Source organism: Oryza brachyantha, chromosome 8 (genome assembly GCF_000231095.2).
Source record: "Oryza brachyantha chromosome 8, ObraRS2, whole genome shotgun sequence".
In the NCBI taxonomy this organism is placed as follows: domain Eukaryota; kingdom Viridiplantae; phylum Streptophyta; class Magnoliopsida; order Poales; family Poaceae; genus Oryza; species Oryza brachyantha.
The window spans coordinates 9960904-9978516 of NC_023170.2; the positions used below are offsets into that span (position 1 = coordinate 9960904).

General features: G+C 44.8%; 2 protein-coding genes across 3 annotated transcripts; both read left to right on the top strand.

Annotated features, from left to right (window-relative positions):
- Positions 1 to 2458: 2458 nt before the first annotated feature.
- LOC102707330 (pterocarpan synthase 1-like) lies at positions 2459 to 4864 on the top strand. 2 transcript variants are annotated; one of them, XM_006659267.3, is made up of 3 exons: positions 2459 to 2888; positions 4096 to 4279; positions 4614 to 4864. In XM_006659267.3, the coding sequence occupies exons 1-3, from the start codon at positions 2521 to 2523 to the stop codon at positions 4617 to 4619; spliced, it is 558 nt and encodes a 185-aa protein (XP_006659330.1). In that variant the 5' UTR covers positions 2459 to 2520; the 3' UTR covers positions 4620 to 4864. The 2 variants fall into 2 exon arrangements, with proteins under 2 accessions (XP_006659330.1, XP_040383056.1); XM_040527122.1 differs by lacking the exon at positions 4614 to 4864 and having other exon boundaries at positions 4096 to 4294.
- A 1808-nt stretch (positions 4865 to 6672) lies between these two features.
- Positions 6673 to 17271, top strand: LOC102720822. Its single transcript, XM_015840092.2, has 10 exons — positions 6673 to 6756; positions 8783 to 9600; positions 13679 to 14506; positions 14649 to 14727; positions 14807 to 14959; positions 15055 to 15327; positions 15412 to 16176; positions 16436 to 16524; positions 16744 to 16949; positions 17048 to 17271. Exons 1-10 carry the CDS (start codon positions 6673 to 6675, stop codon positions 17269 to 17271), a joined length of 3519 nt encoding a protein of 1172 aa, XP_015695578.2.
- The last annotated feature ends 342 nt before the right edge of the window (positions 17272 to 17613 follow it).

Here is a 17613-nt window from a genome sequence, read left to right on the forward strand (position 1 = left end):
CCGACCAGCTTACCTCCCACTCCCAGCATTTGCACCAGTGTCCGGGGTGGGTGACAGATATTTTGGTCCCCATCCTGTTGGGGCATTTATATTTCTTGCACCAAAGGTCACTCTGTCTCTGAAAAAGACAATCTTTTGATTTCCGTGTCGAGTGTTCGATCATCCGTCTTATTTAATTTTTTTTAAAAAACATTAAAAAATTACACTAGCACGGGATCTCTTATCTCTAAGGGGCTAAAAGTTTCATCTATATCGGGTAGCACCCCCGTCAATCAGCAAGGTCACTGATATGTGCTAACATCTCAATCGGGCACAAGCCCGTCACGGATAAATCTTATCTCAATCGGGCCGAGTGACATCCCATCAGAGATAAACTTAACCAAACGGTGCGAGTCAGACCTAGCTCGTCACGGATATCATATCTCAATCGGGCTAATATACAAGCCCATCACTGATAAATACCTATCTCTATCGGGCCAAAACAGGAGCCCGTCACAGATAGATTTGACCCACACAAGGATTCAAATCGGACTCGAGCCTTAAGCCCGTCACAGATGACTATATCTCTACCGTACTATTCTAGAGCCCGTAACAGATGACCTTATCTCTAATAGGCTTTAGTAGTACGTCCGTCAGTGATGAATAGGTTAGTAAAAATATAAAATTTGTTTTTTAGCCTTAGGCCTTTGCTAGCCATGCCCGCTGGGAAAATATAGATTTATATACAAATTTATCCAAGATTTCAGTCCATTCTCATCACATATATATACACATTTCAGTCCATTCACATATTTCATCACGGCAAAAAAGCAATTCACAAAATATTATATATATATTCACATCATTTATCCTTTATGGCCACCAAAGTAAAGTTATAAACTGAAACAAGTTAAGATGTAATCAATTAGTAACTTAGACATTATACGATCCAGAAAAACAAATAATATATATTAGATCAACTTAAATGCAGTAATTGTCAAAGCATTGTAAATTTATGTCGCAAGTATAGACTTAATAACAACTCTGGTTCAACACAATTCAATGATTATATAATTACATTATATCTAAAAACTAAAAAATTGATTTGTTCTAGATAGAGGGAGTATATGTGTTTCTAAATTTCCTCAAAAAATTTTGGAATTTAGCTTGAATTCATACTTGCCTACTGCCGGTTACCGAAACTGAGCCCTGACCGAGGCTGCGTTTACCGTGGTTAGCACGACAGTTACCTCAGTTTTGGAAACCCTGAATGTGAGCACAATGGGTCCATATATACAACCATGCTTGATGATCTCCTTCACCAAATAAGATGATCTTAGTGATTTCTTGGTCTTAATCGGAAGATATCATCTAATGACAATTAGTTACTGATGTGTACTCCCTCGTTTCCAAAGTGTAGGTTAGTCTATCATTATCCACAAAGTGCACTAACATCTAAAATATCTCTAAGTTTGACCAAAAATACACTAAGATCTAAAAATATACCTTTGATCATAAATTGCACTAATATTTACAAATACCTTTAAAACTATGACCTGAGAATGCACTGGCATATACAAAACAAATTGGTTCCACTAAATCTAGCATGAGATATATCTTGATACGCATTTAATTGATATTTTTATGTTAATATATTTTTTTGGTCAATGTTAGACATGACTCACTCAGGACAAAGCTGAAGTCATTTATAATTTGGGATGAATTCAGTAGTATACTGAGACACCATTTGGAGTCAAGCAATAGGCATCAATATTTTCTATTTCCAAATTGGATTATACTGTGAGTATGTTAGAGAACTTAAGAAAATGAAATGCTGCTTTAAAAAATCCAGCAAGATGTAAAATGGATAAGTAACCAAGTTTATGTTGTGGCCCCATCGTTATAATCACAGGTCGAGATTGCATCCTTCCGCATTGGCGCATTGCACCTAGACACAACACACGCCACATTTGTTGAGTCATATATGTATCATGAGGAGCATTGCATGCCACAAGTGACATTGCATCATGATTCATGAGGAGCATTGTGCTCCCCACCCTCCCCTCTTCCCAAGCACACATGCAAACACGATCGATCACAAGACGTTTCTTCATTCTTAAGGCTTGACTTGTCATAATTTCGCATGTATTTCATGAATATATTTGTCTGTTTTTTCACAGATAATCAAGGCTTGACTTGTCATTATCTGGAAGTTGCAATAAGAGCCAATACGAAATTACCAATAAGTAAATCTAAACAGAAGCATGGGTGTCAAATCTGTGTTTTAATTAGTTGAATGGAACATAAGGTGTAACAAGTGGAAATAATATATATATGCTTATACAGATACTTTTCTGAATTGCTTAATTATCCCACCGCGTGTATTGCTCTAGTGGGGAAATGCTAAGAAGACCATCCGATGTACGTTCTATAAATACCACCTCTCCAGTCTCATTTTCACACAGTACACAAACAATACAACCTCTCAATACTTCTCTCCTTTTTCCTCTTGCAGCTGTTGCCAAAACAATCCTACAGTCAATGTCTACTCCCTCTCACTCCCTAATTTTTCTATTCCTCTGCCTACCAGCAGTCCTGGTCAGGGCCAATGTCTATCGACATATCTATCCATGCCCGTGCAAGAGTTCTCACGAGAATGAGACTCGCCTTCGCATGTACTTGCACCAGTTCCCTGCCTGGCCTAGTGTTCCAAACCGGAATGAATATGGGGTGATAAACTCGTCAGAACCTATAGGGTTTGGCCAGATGTATGTTCACGACTGGTTCATCACCACAGGGCCCGGTGCTAACGAAAATGTTGTTGGACGTCTCCAAGGCTATCACCTCCAAGCGAGTCAAACGAGCACCACCTGGTACACCGCTCACACCATGGTGTTCCGTGATGGCAGGTAACAATGACATCTATACACACAACTGTGGTAGTTCGTGGATTGGATAGTAGTATTGGTTTTCTCCTAGTATGATATACTATTTATTTGTTTTATAATTATGATATATTATATATGAGCAACTCTCCGATAGGGGTGAAACCAGGTTGGGTACGGTCGGATAGCATCCTTCCCGTATCCTAACCCATATTTTCTTTTCGGGATCGGGTCGAATACGGATATTGTGTAATACGAAGACGGATAATGTTGGGCATAAATACGGAACAGATACATGCTAAGACGGATACGAATGATCCCGGTTACGAATAGTTATTCGGATATCAAATCAAAACAACAACTATATATACCACATACATAATAGCTATTCAACTATTCCATAAATCTTAAATACAACTACATCATGGAAGTAACAGCTAGCATTAGCAAAGCTTGTAAGGAAACATAATTGATTCATTAAATTATATCATTACTATGTTAGTATATATGAACAAGAAATATAAATAAAGTTAATGTATATGTATATGGAACACTTATAATAATGTTTTCTTGTTACTGGGCTTTAATAGCATGTGAACACAACATGGGCTTTTGATGAGCTATAACTATCCGGGTCACATACGGATATTTAACCGGGTAGTATCCTTTTTTTGGCTGGGTTACTCGTATCCGTCAGATACCACATTCCCGAACCCGTATTTGTATCCAAGAAAAAATATCCGAACCCGGCCCGAAATCCGTATATTATCTTCTTGATACCCGATTTGGTTACCCGAATTTGTCTCGAATTAATTCGGTCAGGCGGGCGGACGGGTAATATCCATCCCGTTTCCACCCCTACTCTCCGATGCATTTTACTGGTAGGATTATACTACCAGCAGAAAAATGGTATTTTTGTACTTTGTTAATTATTTTATTAGTAGTATTTTGTAATTTTGTATTTTTTTGCAATAAAAATCATAATAAAAAGGACGATATTACCCCTTCAAACTTCTACTACACCTAACATTGTTGGTAGTATAATTTAATGATAGCTGTCCGATAAAAATAGATCAACAGTGTAGATTAAATTCTACTATCAGTAATATGCAGCGGAGTCGGCCCCATTATATATTACCAGGAGATATCAAAGTTGTGTAAGATTTATAATATTATAGTTGTTAAGGATACTTGTGGTATGTGAAACTTAATCTCTTCATGCGTGAAACAGTTTTGCTGGGTCCACACTTGAGGTGTCTGGGATCTTGGACAAACACGATGGTCGGTGGTCCATTACGGGTGGGACTGCAGCATTTGGTAGTGCGCATGGAACTATCAAGTTCACGGAGTCCCAAAGTAGTACTGAGATCATAAGAGAGCTTGATATTCATGTATTCCACACTCCTGAGACTGTGGTGAGTACTCATTAGATATGCAACAAAGTTAGTTTAGAATAATAACCTAATAACGCTAGTGTAAGTCACCATGGCAATGTATAAACAAAGAGCAATTTTATAGTTCTTGAAAAGATACAAAGAGATACCACTTTTTTTCTATGTAAATTTTGGTATCTTAGGTACTATGAGGCATTAAATTTTACACTAAAATTTTGGTACTTCCTGGTATTTCTCAAGTAATGTAAAACTGCTCATAAACAAAAATAAGTATGCACATGCGTGTGCTCATTTGTAATTTCCGGCCGGCCTTTAACATTTGCCATGATTATTTTTGCTTCTTCTATATGTACAGGTCTAAGAATAAACAACGGTCAGATGGAATGATGCCATCAGCAGATCAGACGCTGAATTCCCTAAATAAGTGTGGAATCGAAGGACGCGGTGTGGCTTTCTGTTGTTCAATGTCACTAGTTTGTCTAGTAACTTTCAGTGTTATCCATGTTTCTTTTCAGCCGTAGTCTCTGTTTACCGGCACCGTTTATTTGTGCTCCTCATGGGATGTGTGCTCCTCGTTTATGTCCGAGTTCTAAATCGATGTTTCTATATTCGACACATTCCATTGGTAATGTTTTGAATTTTGATGAATGATTGGAACCTTACCGTTAATTTTGATACAATTAAAGAAATATTTATGTATTATATTCTGTGGTGTTGTAATATAACTAGCACGATTACACACCGATATGCGTGGCTACGTGGTAATTTTACCTTAGCGTACCTTCCGTCATCCTCTTGTTAACACCAGAATCCAGATTTTGCGAAATTAACGTTACGAGTTGAAGCATGATTGAAGACCGAATTGAGAAAGAAGACACGAATCGGCTGGAGGCAGGAAACTGGATGCGGTGAGATTGCAGCCGATGGAGTTTGAATCGGATAAGGATTGGAGTCTAATTGGACCCAAGGTTTATAGATAGGTTCGGTTTTAATTGTGTGTCCGTGTAGATTATTATTTGGTTAGGTTAGTTAATACCCAGGGCTATAAATATAAGTGTCCGGGGTCCTTGTAAATTATCTTCAGATCAATTTAACTTGGCGCATCGCCTCAAATCTTTGACTTGCTTGAGCTCTCGGCACGGGGTTTATCAGCTTCGCAATGTGAGTTCCTGCTCATCAAAACCCGTCGATCAACTAGCAAAGGACTGTCTCGGTTAGGTCCGAACTCCTGCCTAGTTGATTGGTGGGCTAAGTTCTATTATTACTTTGATCTGTTCTAGCTTGAAGTAGTGATAGTTGTCGATCAAATCCTCGCGAGTTCTTCTGTTTGGCCTGATATCATGATTTTGGTTAACTTGGTTCTGTCTCGGTTTGGTCTGATCAATCTGGTTAATTGGGTTCATGTTATCAGATTAGAGCATAAGCTCATGATGGTTTATCGCTGGGGTTCTAGTCGGCATTATCTTGAGTAATCTGTTGATTCATTTATCAAGTTTGTCGATCTTCATGTTTCTATGCTTATGTCGTGTTAGATTGCATACTGTCTCGGTTAAGTCTGATCTATGTGTATTTGGTGCAATCTGCTCACAAAAATCTGTCCGATCGGCTGAGCTTAATAAATAAGTTGGTAGATTACGCTGGTCTGTTATCTCATTATTCGCATGTTATAATAATTGATTGATCTCATGTGTAGTTATACCTAGATCTGTACTGTCTCGATTAGGTTCGATCTTCTAGATCTGGTATGAGTATGCGTGTAGTTGGTTATTATTGTTTTATGCTGGTAATTAGTATAGCATTCTAGTCTGTGTTTAGTTCCATACTTAGTCTCGTATATCCTGTCAACTTTGCGTGCGATAAGTGCTGACATGGTCCGATCGGCTGATTAATCTTAAGACTGTCTCGGTTGAGTCCGATCTTTTAAGATTAATCCACTAGATGGTCTATTGAGTACTTATCCTGCTTTGGACTCAGCCGATTGGACATATTTATGATTATTATCCTGAAATTCCTATAAAGTCGGTCGTCTAGTTCGTCGGCTAGGGTCCTACGACGATATCAGCTATCTGGCCGATAGCGATTTCGGGGTTAACTACTTTCCATGCTATATCTTGTCAGTTACAGGATAAAACTAACTGGCACGTCCAGTATTTCTAAGAATTAGGTCCTGCACTAGAATGGTCTAATATTGTTTTCCAGGCCTATGTGTGTGACTGTTGATTGTTATTTTCAGCGTCAACACCTCTTTTAACGAAAATGCTCTGCATCGAGCATTGGACGTTAGACGAACCACGAAACACTATCTTGTAAGCCACTCAGTCTTAACATTCCACTGCTAGCCCTATTTTCTCTTCTTCTACCACTTACTGATATCTCTCTTTACTCACGAAGGACTACTAGTCTGAGGACCGCCTATGGTGGCGGCCCTCGAGATCCACTACCCCGTACTCATTGCTAGTGACTATGAGGATAGGTCCTTGTTTTCGGAGCCCAACTCAGTAGCATGACTCTAGTGGCGGCACCCGCATCGAGCTTTGTGGCATTAAGGAGAAAGAAGTAGAGACATGATGTGGTCACCCAATTAGAGGAGCAACATGGATCTAGAGTGGTGCACAAAAGGCTGATCGGGCAACCGGAGCATAGGATGAAGGTGAACTACTGGTTCCTTTTAAATTTTTATGTTTTGAATGAAATATATTATTTTATCTAGTTGCACTTTGTCGTGTTGCTTCATCCTTTTTAATTAGTTGTTGGTTATTTATAAAGTGCATCTAGGCCCCTAATTTGTTTTGGTGATTAATGACAATCAAAAGATGAGGACTAATGATGTGGTTGAGAATGTGAAGGTATAAATAGTCCTCATGAAAAGTTGTTGTTGCGCCGCCCACATGAAAAGAGAAGAAAAATCGGTATATTTGTGTTGGCGTGTGTGTTTACTTTGAATTTGAGTCAACTAGGAATGTCGTACTATATATAAAGAGGGGTGCGCGAATAAAATCTAGGAATGAATCCGGTGCTCAGAAATATTTTTTAAGTGCATTTTTTCTATCTTTTTGAAGTTGTGCTAGAATTTATGGAAGTTCCGAAGGTACTATCAGAACTTCCGAAGAAGTCAGATTCGGTTCTGTATGATTGACGGAAGTTCCGAGGTAGAACTTTCGGAAGTTCCGAAGGGGTCAAAATCGAGTCTGTAAGAATCATGGATGTTCTGAAGGAGACCTTTGGAAGATCCGAAGAAGCCAGAATCGATTCTGTAAGATTCACGGAAGTTCCGAAGGTTTTGACCGGAACTTCCATTGACTTGATTTTTCGCAGTTGATTTTTAATTTTCTAAGTGGTAGGGTTGTTATTTTGAACTGATCAAAAGTTCCGAAGTAGTCCTCCGGAAGTTCCAAAGAGAGAATCTTTTGCCCCCAACGGGCAGAAATTGAGAGGGGGTTATAAATACCCCCCAACCCCCCAAGCTATGGTTGCTACTCCCATTGCTCATTCATATGTCCTTGGCTTGTATTTCTTGAGATTCACTTTGAGGCTTGCTTTCTCACATTCTCCTCTCTACGGATCCAAATGATTTGGATTTTATGTGTGTGAGACTTGGTAGTTTTGAGTTGGTTTGAGTGCTTGGTGTTGACTTCGTGAAAATTTCTTGAGCACTAGATTCATACCCAAAATCTCTTTGCTAGCTTGTTACTCTTGGTGGTTGAGGACACCTAGACGGCTAGGCGTCATTCCTAGAGCCGCCAAAGTTCTTGTGGTGCGTCGGGAAAGGTTTGTGAAGGTTGGGTCTCACCTTCAAAAGGAAAGAGACACCTCGAGTGAGGGGGAGTGCACGAGTGCAACCCCGAGGAAAGGGTTGTGGACCCGGCTCAAGCCTAAGCTCCTCAATGGAGAGTACAATCCTCTCAAGGGTTTGAAACTTCGGTAAAAAGTCTCCATCTCTACTTGTGGTGATATTTCTCTAATTTGTGTTTTTTGCCTTGCTTTTGGTTGCCACGCGTACTCTAGTTGCTGGTTGTGCTAAGCTTGTAGGTAGTTTGCTTATCTAAGGTTTGGTTGACTAGATCTACTCATTTCTCGTTCTAGATCTGGTGCTGTCGGAAGTTCTGAAGATCAACGGAACTTCCGAGGACCGGAAGTTCTGAAGCCGCTGACCAGAAGTTTCGAAAGTTTTAGCTTCCGCTTTTTCGGTTTAATTTTCTAAATCTCCTATTCACCCCCTCTAGGCCTTGATATACTCTTTCAATTGGTATCGGAACCTAATCTCCTTATTAGGCTTAACCTCTTGGAGAGATCATGTCGGGAGAGAGGAAGAGTGATGATACGATTATTGCTCATGGCCGAAGCGGTGACTACTCCGCCGTCGGGCATGAATACTCTACATCTACATCCTATTTTTCTTATAGCGGTAGGGCACCGTACTTCAACGGTATGGAGTGTGCCGCTTGGAAGCATAGGATAACGATGCACTTAAAGTCTATTAACCCATCTATTTGGAGAATAGTCGAAAATGGCTATGTTTTGTAGAACCCTACGACGTCCACCGAAGAAGATGACAAGAATGAGCATAAGAATGCTCAAGCTACCAATGCACTGAGTCCAAATGAGTTCAACCGGGTTGATAGGATCGAGAGCGCCAAAAAAATTTGGGACACCCTCTGCAATGTCCATGAAGGCACCGACGGGGTGCGTGAATCCAAGGTGGAGATATTGAAGGGACAATTGGAGAGGTTCGTGTTGAAGTCGGAGAAGACCGCAAGTAAGATGTATGACCGGTTGAGCAAGATCGTCAACGAGATCAAGGGACTTGGGTGCAAGGACATGATGGATAGTTATGTTATGAAGAAGATGCTCCGAGCCATCACACCAAGGAACTCAACCTTGGTAACCCTCATACGTGAGCGTGCCGACTTCAACTCCTTGACACCTCATGACGTGCTTGGGCGAATCCTCGCTCATGACTTGATGGAGCAAGAATCCAAGGATGCTTGCAACTTCATCTCTCAAGGCTCAACACTAAAGAAACAAGACATAGCCTTGAAAGCCATCAAGGAGGCTGAGGTTGATGAAGAGTGTACTTCTCAAGCCGAGAATGACATGGCATTGTTCGTCCGGCAGCTTGGGAAGTACATGAGGAGAAGCGGCTTCTTCAAGGGAGACGCCTCCAAGTCAAGCTTCGGCAAGTCAAGGGGAAGGCACTCATCACGCAAGTGTTTTGAGTGTGGTGAAATCGGGCACTTCATCGTCGAGTGCCCCAAGCTAGATGACGATAAGAAGAAGAAGAAGAAGAATGAGAGACACTTCAAAAAGAACAAGGGCAAGCATGGGAAGAAGGAGGAAAGGGGGTGTCACGTCCAGAAATTTACACCAAATTGCTGAACAATAGCATGTATTAAATCTCGGTCCAGGCATCAGCCCGAGTACACACTATGACAAATCAATACACAGTTCCACGACTTAAAAATAAATAAGAAACAATTATCTATCGAAATGCAGCGGAAAAGGAAAACAAACTAAACCATCTAATCTTCATCTTCAGCTGGCGAAGACGGCTCCACACCACAGGCACTCTCGACGGCGGACCGAACCTTACTTCAACCTTCGGAACAACCTTCTTCTGACACAGGCTCTGGCACTTGCTCTGGTGGGGAAAATTAAGCAAGGCTGAGTACAAACCACCGTACTCAACAAGTAACACCCAAGAGAGGGAGAATAATGAATGCAATAGGGTATCAAGGATAGGCTAAGGTTAAATTGCACAAAAGCTGCAGTAATTTAGCAAAACAGTAGATAAAAATAGACTGTAATAAAAGTAAAGTAATAATTAAAATAATACTCCACTGTCCAACGTTACACCACGTTGCAACAGGCCCAGACCGCTGTCGAACGTTACACCACGTAGCGACAGGGTCAACCCTCTGTCCAACGTTAAACCACGTTGCGACAGACCCAAACCACTGCCAACGTTACACCTCATTGCGCAGGGTCAATCCAGTTCCAAGATTAATAAAATTATTAAAGAGGTTCAACTAATCCCAGTGAATCTGTCAGTTCGCCCAATAACCGCGGGCACGGCTATTCGAATAGTTTTACTCTGCAGAGGTGTACAACTTTACCCACAAGACATGGCTCCCAAGCATGTTACCATGCCCCAACGTATCACCACGATACCTCAGTACGGAAACCATGATAAGACCTTTCACCTAGCCCTCCCTAGACAATCGCACCACACTTCAGGTTTCACCCCCTCCTTTACACCAAGTCGGGCAGTCCCCTCTTGTGCCTTGGTAGATCCGGAAGCAGGAGAAGCTTTCGTTACACCACGATTGCCCGTCCATACTCCATCACGCCTACCCTTGCCTGGGTACGTCGAATAGGGACAAGCTAGATTACGAGTCTCACCGTTGCCCATTCTGGCTTGTGGTTAGTACGTGTAAGACCTTCAGGGTTTCCTGAGAACCGGTCCTTAATTGCCATGGGCACGACTTTCAAAACCATGCACCCACAGCCCACCATAAGCAATATTTTAGTTGTATTAATCCACATCGGGAGATTAATAATGATTACAACCATTCAAGGTCTATCAAAGTGTAACAGTAATTAAACAAGAATTGGTGAGCTAGTTGAACTAAGCATGGCTAAGCATTGACTAACCCTAATTCTAGTCAAATTAACCCTGGGGTGACAATAATAATAAATGGGGATCAACGGGTATATTGGTAAATACCCAATAGATAAATAAAGTAAATAGATTTGCATAAAACAATGCATGTTTGAATGTAAAAGCGGGGGATTTTATAAACATAGGTTCAATATGATCAAAGAAGGGTGCCACTTGCCTTGCTTAGACCCACGAGGAACTTCGGCGACGACTTCGATAGCGAACGGCGCTGCGACGGGGTCAAAACCTACGACAAACAAGGCAAAACAAACGAAACAGGCTAAAAAACTACTGAAACAGAGAAAGAAACTATTTTTAATGGATTCTTGGCATTTTTCTGGATTTAATGAAACTTGAATGGACCTAAACGGAGACTAGATGAATTACTTATGAATTTTAGAAGTTTTCTGGGTTTTTTAGCTAAACAGAAAAGTCCTAAATCAATTATTGCGCAATTAATGGGGCTGCTGACGTCAGCGAGGAGAGAGGAGGCTGATGGCTGACAGGTGGGGACCACCTGTCGGTGAGAGAGAGAGGGAAATGGGCGGCTGACACGCGGGCCCGGGGAGGAGAGAGAGGAAGGGGCTGGCGGGGTGGCGACTGACGAGTGGGTCCCGCTTGTCAGCGAGAGAGGAACAGAGAGGAAGGGAGCCGAGCGCGCGGCTCGCGGCTCGTGGCGCGGCGGGCGGCGACCGGCGGACGGCGGCGCGGACCGGCGGGTATGCAGCGGACGGCGGCGACCCAGTGGGTGGCCACGCGAGAGCTGGCGTCGGCGCTAGGAGCGGCGACGCCGAAGGGAGAACAGCGGCGGCTCGGGGAGGATGACGACGACGGCGCGACGGGAGGGCGACGACGGCGTCGGCGAGCGCTGGCGCGAGGCGACGGGGAAGGCGGCGATGGCGAAGGTGGTGACGAGAACGGCGACGACGAGTCGGCGCGGAGGAGGCGGAGACAGCGATGGGGTGGCGCGGCTCGGAGCGGCGACGAGCGGCAGGAGGGAAAGACGGCGACGGACGCCGGCATGGGGAAGAGGCGGCGACCACGCGCCAGGTTCGGCGGCGCTCTAGCGGCGGCGGGGCCACCACGGCGACGGCGCGGCGACGAAGACGGCAGGTGGAGGGGCGATGGCGATGGCGCCGGAAGGTGGAGGCGACGGCGGCGCCGGCAGCGAAGGCTTGGTGGCCGCGCGACGATGGTGGCGAAGGGCGGAGATGCAACGGCGAGCGCCGGCAGCGCCCGACACCAAACGACGGCTCGCGGTATCGGGTGGCGGCGGAGGACGTCGGCCGACGGCGAGCGGCGGGGCGCACTTGCGGTCGCACGAAGAAACAGAGGATGGGAGGAGAGCGGGCTCACCGGGGTGGCGCGGCGACGACGGCTGATGCGACGAGATCGGTCGGCGCCAGGCGACGGTGGCGCGACGGCGCAGCGGAGCGGTGGCGCGAGCGGGTGCGGCTAGAGGAGCTAGGCGGGAGCACGAGGGAGGAGTGAGGTGGAGTCGGCCAAGCAGCGACGCAGCTTGGCGGCCGAGCGGTGGACGCGACCGGAGCGGCGGCGCAACCGGAGCAGTGGCGCACGGCGGCGACGGCGAACGGCACGGCAACAACGGCGTGACGACGACGACGACAAGGCGACAAGCGGGCGACGTGGCGGACGGCGACCGGCACTTACCGATTGCACGGGGAGGTCGGCAGCGGCGGCGAAGAGGGAAGAAAGAGGGAGAGAGGAGCGGAGCGCTCACCAGTGGCGACGGGGAGCGGCAGCAGGTCGGCGAGGATGAGGCAGAGGTGTAGACGCGGACGAGCGACGGCTTGCGACGTTCGGGGGCGAGATCGGCCGACGGCGTCGAGACGACGGGGCACGGCGGCGGAAGGGACGAAGGGGCGGCGACGAAGCTCGGTGACCACCGGTGGCGACGAAGGCCGGCGGGAGGTCGGCGAAGACGAGGCGGCTGTGGTGATGCGGGTGGGCGGCGACGTCCAACGGCCGACGGGGAGATCGGCGGCTGACGGCGACGGAGGGGAGCTTCGGGCGGAGAGGGGGAAAGTGGCGGCGGGGCGGCGGTGCGAGGATTTTAAAGATGGTGGCGCCGGCTAGGGCGGAGCGGCCGGTGGAGACCGAGTCGACGACGCGGCGAACTCGGCGGCGGGAGTTGCGGTGGCGGCGCGAGCGGAGGACTCGGGGCGGCGGCGGACTCGGCCGGCGCGGCGCGCCGCGGAGACGGGGTTTCGGTCGCTGACAGGTGGGCCCCACCTGTCAGTGGCGCGAGAGAGAGGAGGGAGGCGGCGCAGACTCGCGGCGAGCGCGGGCGCGGACGCGCGAGCGAGCTGGGCCGACGGCCCAGGCGGAGGGGAGGCGCACGTGGGAGGGGCGGGAGACCGGAGTCGGTCGGCTGGGCCGGCTGAGGGGAAGTGGGCCGGCTCGGCTGGGCCGGCCCGGGAAGGAGAAAAAGAAAAAGAAAAAGGAAAAAGAAAGAGGGAGGAAAATTGGACTTCGGCCCAATTTGAGAAGGAAGGGAAAAAGAAAGGAAAAAGGAGGGAAAAAAGGAAAACCCCACTTTTGCCGAATTTTAAATTAAATTTGTTTGGTCGAATTTTATACTTCTGCAAGTTGAATTTAAATCCAGTTAATCGATTTGCGAGCCTCGATTTAATTGAATTAGGTTCTTTTTAGAGGGATTTTTCCTGAGTTAATTAAGCCAATTGTTATTTACGAATTTCTTTTTACGATTTAGGCTTGGGATAAATCTCCGGGCGTGACAGGGGGCAAGCTCACATTGGTGATGAGTGGACCTCTGACTCCGAGAGAAACTCAAGCTCAAGTGATGAAGATGGAATGGCAACCATCGTCATCAAGTCTTCATCACCACCGCTACCAACCCTCTTCAACAATGATAGCAACAATAACGCTCCTCTTTGTCTTATGGCAAAAGAGCGCAAGGTATCACCCTGCTCTAAATTATTTAGTCATGATTTGATTGATGAAGTTTGTGGGAGTGATGATGATAAGGTTGAAGATGAGTTGGTTGATGAGCTAAGCAAGGAGTCCTTGCCGACCATGTGTGAATTGCTTGACACTATTGAGGGTCAAGAGTCTCTTCTCGAGAAACAAGAGGCTATGCTCATTCATGATAAAGAGCGTATTCTTGAACTCGAGAGGAAACTCGCTAGGGAGAGGAAGAGTTATATGTCACTTGCGCGTCTTTACAAAGACACCAAAGACTCATGCTCACTATTTGAGGAGTCAAATGCGAAGCTTCTAGAGAAGGTCGAAAGCTTGAAAAAGGCATACCACTTTCTAGAGGATAAGCTTGACACACTCAACAAGTGTTCTCCTTTCCCTAGTGAGATGTCTAAAAACTCAAAGGAGTCAAGCTATGAGCCATGTGTTAAATGCAAGGACCATGACCTTGATGCTTGCACCTCAAACGCCAAGGCCGTGAAAGCCTTGACCGCTCAAAATGAGAAGCTCATGGGGCTACTCAATAATGGGCTCCTCAATAATGGGCTCCTCAAGTGCCACATGGGTAGTAAGGCCCTAAAGGAGTACCTCGGGTACCAACGTGACAACCACAACCGTGAAGGCCTTGGGTACATTCCTCCACCTAAGGAAAAAGTGGATAGGAGTGTGATGATCTAGAAGATCAAAGGGCTTGACAACTTTGTCAAGGCCAAAAGTATCCTTCCTATTACTCATATGTCATTGTTCATTTGATACCTCTTATGTTCTTAGGAGGAATACCAATGTTCGTGTTGTGGCTCGCTATGTTGGTCCTTGGGGCAAACATATTTGTAACAAGAGAACTATTTGGGTACCAAAAGTACTTGTCACTAACATGAAAGGACCCAAACAAGTGTGGATACCTAAAGCAAGAAGTTAAACTCTTGTAGGAATATGTGTCCGGTGGAAGGAGTTGGGTGATTGATAGCGGTTGCACTAACCAAATGACCGGAGAAAAGTCGATGTTCTCGTCTCTTGATAAAAATGGATCTTCTCAAGAGAACATCGTCCTTGGAGACAATGGGGAAAGGTCGTTGGATTGGGCAAGATTGCAATCTCCAGTGACCTCTCTATCTCAAATGCTCTTTTGGTAAAATCTCTAAATTACGATCTTCTTTCCGTTTCTCAATTATGCAAGCTTGGATATAATTGTTTATTTACCGATGTGGATGTGACGGTTTTTAGAAGGAATGATTCCTCCATGGTCTTTAGAGGTGTTCTCAAGGGCAAGCTTTATCTTGTTGACTTCTCTTCGAAAGAATCGAAACTTGAGACATGTCTAGTGGCCAAGTCCAACATGGGGTGGTTGTGGCATCGGAGACTAGCCCATGTTGGAATGAGGAATCTTCACAAATTTCTAAAAGGGGATCACATTGAAGGAATAACAAATGTGAATTTTGAGAAAGATAGGGTGTGTAGCGCATGTCAAGCCGAAAAACAAGTTGGAGCGTGACACCCCGTCAAGAATGTAATGACAACCACAAAGCCTTTGGAGCTTCTACACATGGATCTCTTCGGGCTGATTGCTTACATAAGCATAGGAGGTAACAAGTATGTTCTTGTAGTGGTAGATGATTTTTCACGCTATACTTGGGTTTTCTTTTTGCATGACAAGAGTGAGACACAAGAAATTTTCAAGAAGTTTGTAAAAAGAGCCCAAAATGAGTTTGATGTCAAGATCAAGCAAATCCGAAACGACAATGGTGGTGAATTCAAAAACACCAACATTGAAAAATATCTTGATCATGAAGGCATCAAGCATGAGTTCTCCGCTCCCTACTCCCCACAACAAAATGGTGTAGTAGAGCGGAAGAATAGAACACTTATAGAGATGGCGAGGACCATGTTAGATGAGTACAAGACGTCAGATCGGTTTTGGACCGAAGCCGTCAACATCGCATGTCACGCCATCAACCGGTTGTATCTCCATCGCCTTCTAAAGAAGACATCTTATGAGTTTCTTACCGGTAACAAACCGAATATCTCATACTTTCGAGTTTTTGGTAGTAAGTATTTTATTCTTAACATGAAGGCAAGAGCATCCAAATTTGCGCCTAAAGTGGATGAGGGGTTCTTGCTTGGCTACGCGTCAAACTCGTGTGCATACCGTGTTTTCAACAAGACCTCCGGTGTTGTTGAAATCGCGCGTGATATGATGTTTGACGAAACTAACGTCTCCCAAAAGGAGCAAGTTGATTCTCATGTGCTAGATGAAGAAGAGATACCTTATGAAGCTATACGGAGGATGGCTATTGGGGATGTACGTCCTCAAGTTTCAAATGGAGATAACCCTTCTTCATGAACATGTGTTGAGCCATCAACATCACAAGTGCAAGAACCAACGTCACTGATAATCCATGAGCAAGATGAAGAAATTCGTGAAGATGTACCACAAGTACCTCACCCAAGAGTTCATCAAAGCATCCATTATGACCACCCCACCGACAACATCTTTGGTGATATAAATAGAGGGGTTACAACTCGATCTCGTGTCGCAAATTATTGTTTTCTCTATTGAGCCACTTAGGGTGGAAGAGGCACTTGAAGATGTCGATTGGGTGATGGCCATGCAAGAAGAACTCAACAACTTCACGCGCAACCAAGTGTGGTCACTAGTAGAGCGACCATGACAAAATGTGATTGGTACAAAATGGGTCTTCCGCAACAAACAAGATGAAAATGGGGTTATTACATGAAACAAAGAAAGGTTAGTGGTGCAAGGGTTCACACAAATCGAGGGACTCAATTTTGGTGAAACCTTCACGTCGGTTGCTAGACCTGAGTCAATTCGTATATTACTTGCTTATGCAACTAACCATGATTTCAGGCTATACCAAATAGATGTGAAAAGTGCCTTCCTAAATGAGCCTATCAACGAGTTGGTATATGTGGAACAACCGCCGGGTTTTGAGGACCCCAAGTACCCAAATCATGTGTACAAGTTTCACAAGGCGCTCTATGGGCCTAAGCAAGCTCTTAGAGCATGGTATGAATGCCTTCGTGATTTTCTTGTGAAAAATGGCTTTGAGATAGGCAAAGCCGACACTACTCTCTTTACTAAAAGACATGGCAAAGATTTATTTGTGTGCCAATATATGTCGATAACATTATATTTGGTTCTACTAACCAAGCTTTTAGTGATGAGTTTAGTAGGATGATGACTAAGAGTTTTGAGATGTCCATGATGGGCGAATTGAAGTTCTTCCTCAGCCTTCAAATCAAGCAATTAAAGGAAGGAACCTTCATTTGCCAAACCAAGTATGCTAAGGACATGCTCAAGAAGTTTGACATGGAGAATGCCAAACCGGCCCGCACACTGATGCCTTCAAATAGGCATCTTGACCTAAACGAGTAAGGTAAAGACATCAATCAAAAAGTATACCGTTCCATCATTGGCTCCTTGCTTTATCTTTGTGCATCTAGGCTGGACATTATGCTTAGCGTGTGTATGTGTGCAAGATTTCAAGCCGCTCCCAAGGAATGTCATCTTGTGGCCGTTAAGAGAATTCTTACATACATAGCTCGTTCTCCTAACCTTGGCCTATGGTATCCTAAGGGTGCACGGTTTAATCTCATTGGTTATTCCGACGCGGATTATGCTGGGTGCAAAATGGATAGGAAGAGCACATCGGGTAATTGCTAATTCTTGGGTAGGTCACTTGTTTCTTGGTCTTCCAAGAAGTAAAACTTCGTCGCC